This window comes from Syngnathus scovelli, chromosome 13 (genome assembly GCF_024217435.2).
Source record: "Syngnathus scovelli strain Florida chromosome 13, RoL_Ssco_1.2, whole genome shotgun sequence".
NCBI lineage: Eukaryota > Metazoa > Chordata > Actinopteri > Syngnathiformes > Syngnathidae > Syngnathus > Syngnathus scovelli.
The window spans coordinates 9,883,795-9,896,725 of record NC_090859.1 but is presented as its reverse complement, the minus strand read 5'-3'; the positions used below and the strand labels follow the sequence as shown (position 1 = coordinate 9,896,725).

At 44.8% G+C, this 12,931-nt stretch overlaps 1 protein-coding gene across 2 annotated transcripts in view; it reads left to right on the top strand.

The window, feature by feature from the left end:
• nnt (nicotinamide nucleotide transhydrogenase) overlaps nt 1-12,931 on the top strand; it is a 27,402-nt gene extending 14,471 nt beyond the window's left edge. For both annotated transcript variants that reach the window (XM_049738995.1, XM_049738994.1), the window contains 13 exons: nt 213-366; nt 953-1,114; nt 2,552-2,662; nt 3,424-3,569; nt 3,753-3,948; nt 4,285-4,518; nt 4,939-5,099; nt 5,927-6,106; nt 6,302-6,461; nt 8,066-8,147; nt 9,249-9,367; nt 9,571-9,686; nt 11,089-12,931. In XM_049738995.1, coding sequence (XP_049594952.1) covers nt 213-366; nt 953-1,114; nt 2,552-2,662; nt 3,424-3,569; nt 3,753-3,948; nt 4,285-4,518; nt 4,939-5,099; nt 5,927-6,106; nt 6,302-6,461; nt 8,066-8,147; nt 9,249-9,367; nt 9,571-9,686; nt 11,089-11,232 — 1,965 coding nt within the window. In that variant the 3' untranslated portion in view covers nt 11,233-12,931. The remainder of the gene's footprint in view (nt 1-212; nt 367-952; nt 1,115-2,551; nt 2,663-3,423; nt 3,570-3,752; nt 3,949-4,284; nt 4,519-4,938; nt 5,100-5,926; nt 6,107-6,301; nt 6,462-8,065; nt 8,148-9,248; nt 9,368-9,570; nt 9,687-11,088) is intronic.

The following is a 12,931-nucleotide window of genomic DNA, read 5'->3' as shown; positions in this document are numbered from 1 at the left end:
CAGATATTACTTATTGTACCATGTGTACTATTAGTTTGCCTACTTTGATGTTTTTCCGTCTAATGTTACATAGATTTGAGGTCATCAGAGATGAAAACAAAACTTGAAGTCATTGCTTGATAATAAATATCTTTTGGCAATAACCCACATTCCTCCGCATTCCTACCCAAACTCTTCTTTTCTTTCTCTTTTGCCACACCTCATATTTTCAGAACGGAAAGAACCTCTTCCCGGCACCTCCGCCCAACAACATGCCCACCGCCGCTCCGCCGAAAACCAAGTCGGTCAAGGAGCTGGAGGCCGAGAAGACTTCCCAAATCACTCCTTTCAGAGCGACGCTAACCTCTGCTAGCGCGTACACTGGAGGTCAGTGTGCCGAACGTGTCAAGTCCAGAGGTCTCAACATGGACTCCCCCTCTGGACTTAATTTTGCTTTAATTGTCCTCATTGGACTCACGGCTCAGCTTTAAGGGAGGTCAGGGTCTGCTACGAGGTGGAGGTTAATCATCAGCTCTTTTAGGTCAGCGCCGGAATGCGCACGGGAGGTGCCAAGTGTCACGGGCAGATTAAAGCGAGCGCTCGCACACTTGCACCCCAAAACGGGCACCCTCTTAGTGTCAGGAAACGCGCCGTATAAAAGCGCTGTTTTGTTTGAAGTGACACCGCCGCCGCCGGGGCTCCCCGCCGTGCTACACAGGCCACGGGGTTGTGCGAGCGCTCCACATGCATTTAATTTCGGATCACACATTGACCGACCCCCCGCCGGACGGCCAAGATCGTTAGGCGCCGCTTACCTGCTCATTAGAGCGGATGTGTAATTGAGTCATTTGGGATAATAAACTTTCTGAGGGGGGGGGGGGGGGGGTTTCTCACATGCCAACAGGAAATGAGAAAAAAAACTGCTAAGCTACTAGTTACTTTATTTGAAAGTGTTTCCCTCCTTTTGTTCCAGGCATTGCTACACTCTTGGGTTTGGGTCTGGCGGCTCCCAACGCCGCCTTCACCCAGATGGTCACCACCTTCGGCTTGGCGGGCATCGTGGGATACCACACCGTGTGGGGCGTCACCCCCGCTCTCCACTCACCGCTCATGTCCGTGACCAACGCCATCTCAGGTTCGTTGTTTATTTTTATGTACAAAACGGGTAGACGAAAAAGTAATTGTCCTTTAGTCCAAATAAAAGCTTAAATGATGGTGTTGCCGTTGTTGACTGATGCTTAACACAATGGGGTCCAAAGGTCGGGGAGGTAAGTGCACGTGTGTGTTCTCGCCGCTTTGATCACCCCGCCGCCCCACGCTGAGGTAGGAAGTAACACACCAGTTGGTGATCTTTAGGGGTCAGGGTGGTCTCCTTCTCATTTAGCCGCGACTCACCCAGACATCAGAGCGAGGCCGCCGAGACTCGGTGGGAATGAACGCCGACACTTTTCACGTCCTTTAAAAATTTTTACTGGCCACAAAGGACTGCGCTGCTTTTATGTTTGCATCTTAGCTCGTCTTATACTATGCTCCTCAGGGAGTTTTTTTTTTTCCTACCCTTTGATTCTTTGTGAAATTAACCTGACTAATATTTAAATACCAGTGTGGTCTTTAGTAAACGTAATATTTTAAATGAAATGTGAACCATTAAAGTTGGAATCTGAAATTTACTGACTCACCACAGATTCACTATTTGTAAGATTTTTCACCCAAAAAGAAATACTTACTGTGTTTTCAGTGACTGGATTTTGTGAGAGATTTTATTGGAAAAATATGCAGCGGTCATAAAAAGTGTAGACAGAACTCAAACAAAAAAGAAGCTGCAATGTAACCTTGATTGTGTTTTTTTTTTTTTATTTGAAGTCAACAGCTGAAGAAATTTCACATCATATTTGGTTAATTCTGTTTCTTTTTTTTTTTTTTTTGTTTTTTCTCGTCAACGCTCGCCTTTTGCCCTGGCCCACCTTCTTTATGGCAGTTTTCCAACTGCGTTTTGGCATGACGCTGACTGAGTCACTGACCGTCTGTAGTTACAGGAAAAAGACCTCCACAATACGTCGTTCCGGGCACCATAAACACACACGCAATAGCTCACTTTTGAACTTTTGAGTTTGGTTGATACTGTATTTTTCCCAGACTTGTTTGCAAAGACGTTTGATAGGAAACGTTAAACATGAGAAAGCGTATCATCCTTTGCCATCAGACAGAAGCACCTGCAACAAGAGGGATCAGTGACATACTGTACCGTATATGGCAGTTTAAGAAATGGACTAACTTATCGCACTAGAGGAGAAATTCTTAGGCCAACTGTTGAAGCCAGTTACCGGCTGAAGTCCTTTTGAATGCAGATTGCTGTGTGTGGGTTTCATTTTAGTGCCTGTTAGTCATTATTGGACTGATCTTATCGAGGCTTCCTGAGCCCAACGCACAGGCAGACTTTCTGTAATCTCCAAATCTGGGAAAAGGAAAGTAGAAGAATGGAAAGTGTCTGTTTGTCTGCTGCTGTTGTTATTGTTTTTTTTTAATATTGTTGAATAGCTGGCCTAATATTCCAAATGTCCACCCCGTGCAGGTCTTACGGCCGTGGGTGGCCTGTCCCTAATGGGAGGTGGTTACGCCCCATCAAGCACTGCAGAGACACTGGCCGTGCTCGCCGCCTTCATCTCCTCAGTCAACATAGCTGGTGAGTCCCTTCCTGCCTCACACACACACACACACACACGCACATCTACACAAACTCACGCCGCCAGTTAAAGCAAACGCCGGCCAATAAAACATCAGCGTAGGTAGTTAAGTGGTTGATCGACAGATTTAATATAAATTATACAATAATATTCCTCTAACCGAGCTTTCTTGTATAGCCACCTGTTCTGCCTGTTTTTCCATTCCAACAACAAATTGTTCCTGGCATGGTCACAATACTCGTCACTAATAATCCTTTAGTTTTCCTCTTGAGGCTGAACTGTGGCTTTATTTTAATTTTCCCTGTAAGTTCCATCCAGACACATCTCACTGTGGTGACGCTACTGCCCCTGTCGCAGGCAATTGTGAACAAAACGTGATGGTCATGAGACAGCATGGTATGACAGGTCGTGATGGACGTGGATTGGAAGCATTCGCCACGGCAGTCACGCCGCGGTTGAGAAGCCTCGACTGTCGTAGTAAAGCGAGGCGCGTTCAACTGAACCTGACAGTATATAATAGGTCGCAGCTTTTTTTTTTTTTTTTTTTTAAAGCTAAGCCATGTGTCCCATAACTGTAATACTTAATGTTGAATGGGAACCTGGAAGTAAAAAAAAAAAAAAAAAACTCTCCATGTTTTGATGCAAAACTAGTCAAGCTGCCCGTCATCTGCGTTTCATCTTCAGAAAGACGTCAGAACATGAGAAAAGTTGAGCGACCCCGTTCTGGCATGCTCGGTAAACATTGTGTGTCTTGACTTAGGTGGTTTCCTGGTGACTCAGAAGATGTTGGACATGTTCAAGCGTCCCACCGATCCCCCGGAGCACAACTACCTCTATCTGCTCCCGGGCGGTTTGTTTGTGGGCGGATACGCCGCAGCGCTGCATTCGGGATACAACATTGAGCAGGTGGGCAATTTTCGTCTGGGAACGTGCCGGAATAATTTGCTGCGTCCATCTCTGGTGTGTAAAAGTTAGGTAATCATCCTTTTTATGTGGACTTTGTTTGTCCAGATGTTGAGCAGAATCGTCCATGTAAAACTGATTTTTTTTTTTTTTTTAAATGTATTATAAGTCTCCTCCTCTCACCAGATGATGTACTTGGGCTCCGGAATGTGCTGCGTCGGCGCCTTGGCGGGTCTCTCCAATCAGTCCACAGCCCGTCTGGGCAACGCCTTGGGAATTATGGGAGTGACCGGGGGCATCGTCGCCACCCTGGGCGCGCTCAAGCCGAGTCCCGAGCTCCTGGCGCAGATGAGCGCCGCCATGGCCGTCGGCGGTACCGCCGGTGAGTCTGCGGTGTCTCGTTTTGGACTTGCGTTTGTTGTCGGCTTGGATCGATTAAGAAGCAGGTGTGTGGCGTGCGGGTGAGCTTTGTGATCATCAAACAAGTGTCTGTGTCTCATTTGCTGCCAAACACGAGGAGGAGGAGGAGGAGGAGGGGGATGTTCAGCTTGTCAAAATTATGCATTAGCTTTCACTTACATTAGCCATCGTTTAATCGAAATGCTAATCGTTCCAGTAACAAAGCCAGACTAAACAGCCCGCATCGGCTTCCCAGCAGCTCTCCGTCATGACGTCTGCATCTCCGTGTGTGTTGAATCAGTTGTTCTCTCCTCTGCAGGGCTGACCATCGCTAAGCGAATCCAGATCACCGACCTACCCCAGCTGGTGGCCGCCTTTCACAGTCTGGTGGGCTTGGCCGCCGTGCTGACCTGCGTGGCCGAATACATGGTGGAGTACCCGCACTTTGCCACGGACCCCGCGGCCAATCTCACCAAGATCGTGGCCTACCTGGGCACCTTCATCGGCGGGGTCACTTTCAGCGGCTCTTTGGTGGCTTACGGCAAACTGCAAGGTTTGAATAAGTTCATACTCGGAGATGGACACTTGACTAAATATGTGTCATGACTCACAAAAAAAAAAAAAAAAAATCAAGGATAGTTTGCTGATCTCTTAACTGCGAGGCTGATGTTGATCTAAGTTTTCTGTTGATCTAGGATTCGCCCTGTTTGGTTTGTGTTTATGGAGTAAACTAATTAGCGCTGAAATATTTGCACCATCTCCTGCTTGCTGCCAAATAATAAAATCCATTTATGCCTCGCTACTCGCAGGACGTCAACACATTGCCTCTTTAAATTGGAGGCAAGCCTGTGCAAATATGACACGGTTGCCAAAATTCTTGATTAGAAGAAAAAAAAAGTGAACAGAAATGATTAATTATTGCTATCCCGAGATCAAAAGTTTGATTTTCCATCCTCATTCTCCCATCACGCAGGTATGCTGGACAGCGCCCCCTTGATTCTCCCCGCCCGCCACGCCCTCAACGCTTCTCTGATGGCCGGCAGCATCGGGGGGATGATCCCCTACATGCTGGACCCCAGCTACGTCACAGGCATCACCTGCCTGGGCTCCGTCTCGGCTCTGTCCGCCATCATGGTACGTGCGTACGTCTCTGGAGCGCACAACGGAGCATTCATTTTTACGGCCACGTGTCATCGCGCGCGGATCGGAATCTGTTAACGCTGACGGACGGCGCGTGTTAGAAGGTTGATTTCGTGTTTCCATCAGGAAGGGGGCGAAGGGAAGCCAGTCAATAAGCGGCCTGTTGCACCGGCATCGGTAGCTGCCCAGAAATCTGTTAATAGTCTGGCAAGCATCGTGGCAAAAAAGAGTCGACTTTGTGCGACTGCCAGCCTCCCGCTTGCACTTGACTTTAATTATATTGGGCTTCACCACTATAAAGTCACGCTTAACCTTTGGAAAATTTTCCCCAGGAGTCAACTCGGCTGGAGTTGACTTTAAACTTTTAGCAGCAGAATGTTGAACACCTTTTTGACCTGTGGCGTTTTTTTTTTTTTTTCCCCTTGTCATCATATTACTAAAAACCCGTTAACGTTTCGAGTGAACTGAAGTAATGATAGCACATCGAGGTTTTATAATAAGCAGCAGATGCTTTGGGGAGCGTTTCAGCTTTGTTCTCCTCGCTACCTTAAAATCGATCATTATTAGCGGAGAAGGCGAAACATATTTCACTCATTAAAGACGTTCCATTGGCAGACTAGCAAACGAGCTCTTTGCCAATCCACACATCTGCCGATGGATTTATTAGGGCCTCCATAGAGGCCTTAGCTAAATATCATATCAGGTGGATATTATCTCTAATCAGGTTCTTATCATCTCATGTATCATCTTTTCAGTGATTTCATTTAATTTTTTTTTTTTTTTATAAAATCACCGGACCTATTCTTCTGTTTCCCCTCCAGGGAGTAACCTTAACGGCGGCCATCGGGGGTGCCGACATGCCGGTGGTGATCACCGTGCTGAACAGCTACTCGGGATGGGCCTTGTGCGCCGAGGGTTTCCTGCTCAATAACAATCTCCTGACCATCGTAGGAGCCCTCATCGGATCTTCCGGTGCAATTCTGTCATACATCATGTGTGTGGTAAGTCCATGACACGACAGTACAGTTTGGAATTTACTTGTTGTTCCTCCCGCATCCACCAGGAGGGACTCTAATGTTACCATAGCGGCCATGTTGTTAATGAGCTCAACCTCACGTGTGTGCTTTTTCAAGACAATAAATAAAGTTGACCCAAAATGAGGCCATCATTTTAATGAAAGCAATTCTGCCCGTCAGGCAATGAACCGCTCGCTGGCCAACGTGATCTTGGGAGGCTACGGCACGTCTTCCACAGGCACCGGGAAGCCCATGGAGATCACGGGGACGCACACCGAGGTCAACATTGATCAGACAGTGGAGATGATTAAAGAGGCCCAGAGCATTATTATCACTCCAGGTAACACACACATACACACAAGTAGAAAAACATGGCACTTTGACTTTGCCAGTCACCACCCCCCCTTCAGGGTTTGCAAAGTGTGTGTTCTGTTTATTTAACCCTTTGTTGACCCGTGTTACATCACCGTTTTGCTAGGATAATTGACAAGGTTGGCCTCCCCCCCCCCCCCATTGCACACTTACCCTGCCAGGAACAGACATTCTTAGGCCCTTGTGTGGTCGTGTCTGATAAATAGACAATCTGCAATGCAGTGCGTGCTAATTAATTTTGTGCTAAATTTTATGTGTATATGATATTGCAAATATTTGACTTTTCTGTTACTAATGGATGACTACAATGATCATATCAGACAGCCTGACCTAAAGGGAGCCAGAATAAAGTTGGACCGAGTGGCGGAAAAAAAAATGTTTTGATTTCTTTTTATCCGTCTTTTCAACAAATAAAAAAAAAAGAAGTCCAGGGAATATTTGTAAAAGTCAAAACATGAGAATTTAGAAGAATCATAATAAAGCCTGTCAAAGATAAGATACTTGGACTGTCACATTAGTTTGAGGTCATTGAGGCTATCAGTAAAAAGTTTTATTGATGCTTTTGTGCATTCAGCTGTTGACCTCTATTCCGCTGCAATGCAAAGTATCCAGATTTTACGATTGCTGATGTCATAATAGCCATAACGCCGCGTAATCAAACGGCTGATTATTTTCTCTACTGCAGTAATCAGCAGTCGACTGCCGAGCGCTGCCTTCTTTAGCCCGTCCTCATGTTTCCACTTAACCAATCGTAGCGCACCGTCACCTCACCTGATTGACATCTGGGGAAAACCTTAAGAAATTTCTCAATAAACGTGATTTGCATGCTTTGTCTGGCCCATCTCCCTTCAGGTTTATTTTCCTCCAAAATACGGAATGTTGGAAGCAAAGAGAGGACAATAATTTACTTTTTTTCCCCCCTTGTGTTGGGAACTCTCGACTTTAATTATCCCGTCCAAAAAAGGTTTCTGATTGGTTGTTGTGATAAGATTTCCAAACACCACTAACGTGTTTGCTATGTGTGTGTTTGTGGGTTTTTTTATGGCTTGATAAAGACCAATTTAATATTTTTTTTGTATTAATGTTTAGATTTTCCACAAATGGAATCCCTGTTTCATAGCGATTCTCATCGACACCCACGTCACTCACCAGTCCAGGCGGCATTTTAACAACACTAAGCCTTCAAACATTTATTGGCGATTTGGCAACATACGATCACGGGCGGTGGAGTTCTTTTGAAGCTAGCAAGGTTACCGGCTGCCCATTTTCTTTTCAAGTGTACCTGCGTGGACGCTTTGCTCTCCCAACCGCATTAGCATGTTCTGCGGGATCGTAAAAGGCAGTCACAGCGGGTCGTCGCTGAGCGCTTGGAGGGGCTGTGAGGGTCAGCTGCAGGACTCCACTTCAAAAATGTTCCTGTGGTTTTAATACTTAGCTAAAACAGTTTGGACTCCACTAACTGCCAATCTTACTGTTGCTATAAATAGACCCGCCTCTTGTCGGAATCATTAATATCCAAGTTTTAGGAACAGCTAACGACTTGAAATGAATATTTCTCACTCTTTCTCGTAGGTTATGGTCTTTGTGCTGCCAAGGCCCAGTACCCCATCGCAGAATTGGTGAAGAATCTCAAAGATGCTGGCAAGGACGTGCGGTAAGTTCCACATCTCGAGCCGCACCCCGGCTAGCCTTCTCCCAAGTTAACATTCTTCGCTAGCGCTGTAGTTGTTGGCTCCTCGCAAACACCGCACCGCCCGTGTTGTGCTCCGTTCAAATCAAACGTTGAACAAACAAGCTCGAGTAATTGTGTGCAAAAGTGGACGGCGTGCTTCTGAATGAATTCCAGTCAAATGTCAAGTGCTGCGAATGATGGCAAAGAACTCAAAGGGGGACGGGCAGATAGAGTGAGTTGACCAAAAAACACAAAAAGGATGAATAAGGATATGGAAGCACGTGGAATTGATCCCACCTCCGTTGTTTGATGGCGGTGGTGGCAGCTGCTGCTCGCGAGCTACTTGGAGCATTTGTACTTGATTAGAGAGAAAGTGGCCGCTCAAAGTTCAAGAGAAGGAAAGAAAGAGCTCTTTACTTTGCTCCGTATTCTAATTTTTAATGACCGTAATCCCTTTTAATCGGCGTCGCGTTGTACAATTGGAGGTTTACTCTGGCGTCCAAAGTGTCTTTTTCAATCCCCCGCCGCCGCCGCCGCTAATACGTCCCAGATGCTGCGGCCCGGCCCGCGTGCACTCCGCTCCTGCCTAAAATCACCAAACTAATATGAGTTAATCCCAATACAAACGCCGGCTGGCGTTACACCACACGGATGCTTTATTCTTGTCGTTGGGGAAATCATTTTGTAATCTCTGGCTGGATTTGTAAATTGTCAATTTGTTTTGTCTCTCTCAATCGTTTTCACTCTCACACCAAGCCTTGGCGTGGTGGTTTTGTAATTCATTCCAGTCTCGGGCAGGTCTGCAATTGTCTCTTTAGTGTTGCCAAGGGTGATGTTCAAGTTGTAATGTAAGAAAAGTATTGTTGAGTTATAGAGAGGTTGAATTTCCAAAAAATCTGAGGGAGCCAGAATTCTGTCTTGACGTGTCGGGGATCAAAAAAATTCACAAAATGTTTTTTAAACACATTTTTGACTGCTATTCTGCCTTTTACCATTTTTCACATGGATTTTTATTTTTTATTTTTTTATTTCAAATTTGTTTTCATGGTGATAATATTAATTGAATGCATGATGTTTCTGTAGGTTCGGTATCCACCCCGTCGCCGGCCGTATGCCCGGTCAGCTCAACGTGTTGTTGGCTGAAGCCGGCGTCCCTTACGACATTGTCCTGGAGATGGAGGAAATCAATGAAGACTTTCCTGGTAAGATGAGCCGGGCCGAGATTTGAATTCCAAACCTTTGGAGAACCACTGAAATTATTACCCAAATTTCTTTCCAAGGCAGTCGCTCAAAATTCCTGCAATGGGCGTAGTACTTTTCAAGTTCAAGAACCTTCCATGTAGACTCATGTGTTGGCCCATTCCTATTGGCTACCTCTTTATTAATTCACTGTGTGTCATTTCAGAGACCGACTTGGTCCTAGTGATCGGCGCCAATGATACTGTAAACTCCGCCGCCCAGGAAGACCCGAACTCCATCATCGCCGGCATGCCCGTGCTGGAGGTCTGGAAGGCCAAGCAGGTAAGACACATCTGGCACACGTGCGCGCTGCGTCGTAACATTCGAGGGCCCCCAAATAGATAAAAGAGCAACAGACGTGTTCATGTTGCAAGAAAGAAGATGTTTAAAGCTCCAGGTGCGGTCCCATCCTGATCCTATTAGGGGTGACTGCGTCCCTGTGGAATGGCACCGCTCCGAAATCTGGGATTGATGCTCTTTGACAATAGCGGCCTTTCCCAAAAAAAACTTAAAAGATAACCCAATTTGCTGAGCATGTGAATAAGCATGGGCCCATTAACCTTGTAACATCGCCGTCTCAAAACTTGTATAACTTTGCATGAGCCGTACAAGCTGTTTGTTGACTTTGCCTGTTGTGATTTATATGACTCCTCTTAATCTGTGAGCTGTAATATTATAGTAATATTTTTTTAATTTAATCTTAAATCAACATTGTAATATAGTAGGATTTTCAAAGGTTGAAATGAGAATTTAATGGAATTACTAAATCTCAACACATCTACAGTATGTGTTGTGTATCTTTAAGTGAATGTTTGCGTGTCAGCATCTGCTGCACGCTCCTTGTGAGTCTTGTAATTTTGTGTTGCCACCCCCCTCACTTCACTCAAGCGGCGATTTATCTCAAGCTTGCTTATAACTAAATAAATGTTGGCCCGCCATGCAAAACAAACAAAAAAATCCACCTAACAATGACAGCGCAAAAAAAGTATAGTCATTGTAAAATCATAATTCTGTCCTAAACTAATGACTGCTTGCCTCCACCACAGAGAAATAAGAGGCTGTCCACACACACATGCACAGATGGGGCAACATGAGCATGCACTGTTTAGGGAAGCGCTTTTAAACAGTCTGCAAAGTGAAGCTAGAATAAGCCATTTCGGAGAATAAACTTCCCTGAACCTTTCCGCTCAAAACAGCAACAAAGTGTGTTTTTGGCATAGACGGGATTAAATTAGCACCTAAAATGAAACCGGCAGGAGAGAAATCATGCAGCAGATGTGAGCAAGTCCTTGAGCGGGAAGGGCTTTACAATTAGCATACAATGCATGCAGCGCTACCTTGACTCAAGAGCTCAATCCATTCTATGACCGTGCTCGTAACTCAAATCACTTGCTTCACTGTGTGCGTCTGCCTTTTGCCATGCCTTCCTAACTTTCAGCAAATTTTACATGTTTAGAAATGATTCAGTATTGTGCATGATGGATGGATGGATCAATACTGAACGATAGTAGATGAATATCTTTTTGTCTTGTGAGTCAAATTTTTGCTCGTTATCAAAAAAAAAAAAAATCAACCAATGGAACGAGGAGCCCCCGTAAATTCTCCTGCGCCGTTGTGACATCCCCCTTCGTCAATGGCCGACGCCGCTTACCGTCTTGACGGTGTCCGCTCCCGTTTACCGTAGGTGGTGGTGATGAAACGCTCGCTGGGCGTGGGCTACGCCGCCGTGGACAACCCCATCTTCTACAAGCCCAACACGGCCATGTTGCTGGGCGACGCCAAGAAGACGTGCGACGCCCTGCAGGGCAAGGTCCGTGAGGCTCACTGAGCCGCTGTCCCCCTCAAAGCCTCCCCCCTCCCCCCCTTGCACAAAAAAGGGAACCACATCGAGACCCGGCGGCATTGCGTCATCTTTGCGCCAGTCCCGTCAACACTCTACAATAAGACAAATGGCAGCGTTTAGCGTTCACATGATATTTGTGTCGTTGCGGTTTTTTTAGCATTTAGATGAAGGAAGGGTCTGCCCTACACATAGATGAGATCCCTATTGTGCAAGAGTGAATTACATGTTACATGTGTGAAATTACTTTTTAGTAAATAGATTACAAATAATTAGTGGTTTTCCCCCTATCAATAACCAATATGATTTTTTGTTTTTTCTGACAATCTATTTTTACCATTTAGTTTTGTTACCAGCAGGAAAAACAAGCAATACGATCAAAACCATTTTCTACAATCTTTTCTTTTACAGGTTTATACCATGTTGAAAAAACGTTATTGAAGCCACGGTCGCTTCTTGAATTATGATTTGGGCCTCGTAATGGACCTTAAAAAAAACACATCTGTATCTGTATTCATGATAATCTGGACAACCAACATGAGATGTATTTATGCCTTAGATAAACATGAAAAATGTGGAGAATAGCTTTTTAATGGACACCGATGGGATCTTGCGTCCAGATATTTCAGCGCACACGTGTGGGGAAGCTGAATCTGTTTCCAACAAATGTGTGATCTGGCGTTTGTGTCATTGCCTCACAGCCAGATTGTTGAACATCCCCATTTGGTTGCAATTCATGACACATCAAAGCCCTTATTTTGACCTGTTAGTCTGATTTTACACTGCAGGTCCAAGTGATAAATTTATTTAATCTTCCCATTAAGATGAATCGTACATAAACGTTGGAAACAAACCATTATTGAAGGTTAAATTGAAAAAATATTGAACTTCAAAGTAAAATATAACTGAATTGTACTTGGGCAGTGATTCTTTTATCTGCCACTAGGGGGAGTGCTACACTTTGGAATCACTTTAATGCGGTTGATTCAGTGCAATTTTTTTCCCTGTTCGGATTGACCTAATTACAAGCAAAAAAAATAAATCAAATTTCTAACTTGAACCATGCAGTGTAAATCCAGCCTTATTTAAATTCGTACCATCACAATTAACATCAAGTACACCCGAGTCGAACTGTTGTATAGTGTATAGCGCTTGACATTATTTTTCCTGGTTCGAGGAACAACAAAAAGGCGTCGCTGTATTTCAAGTCTTTTGTAGATGACCTGCTGATGTGTACTAACCCTTGGGACCCTTCCACCATTTTGACCACCATGTTTCTTTCTACCTCCTCACACAGACACACTTGACCAATAACGTTTCATATTGATTCATTCCATATTCACTTCCATATTGATTTTATGTAACCTTCCTCGTCTTTAGTGTGTCGTCGAACCATCAAACCTCAGTTTGCCGCTGTCTAGTCGAGTTGTTGCTAATATCTAGTGTACTAACTCAATATTCGTTGCCCAAAACTAAACCTGATCAATTTTTCAAGGCCATTTCCAATGTACATTCTCTGTCACCCCCCCAAAACGTAAAGTATTTTTCTAATGCGACATTTGTGAAGCTATTTGGATTAGAAGCGTGAATGCACCATAATAGGAAAATGTACTGTGAATGTTCTTTTCCGCTTTTGTTTATCATATGGAGCATCATCCCTAATAAATAAACTTGTAATTAAAATAGA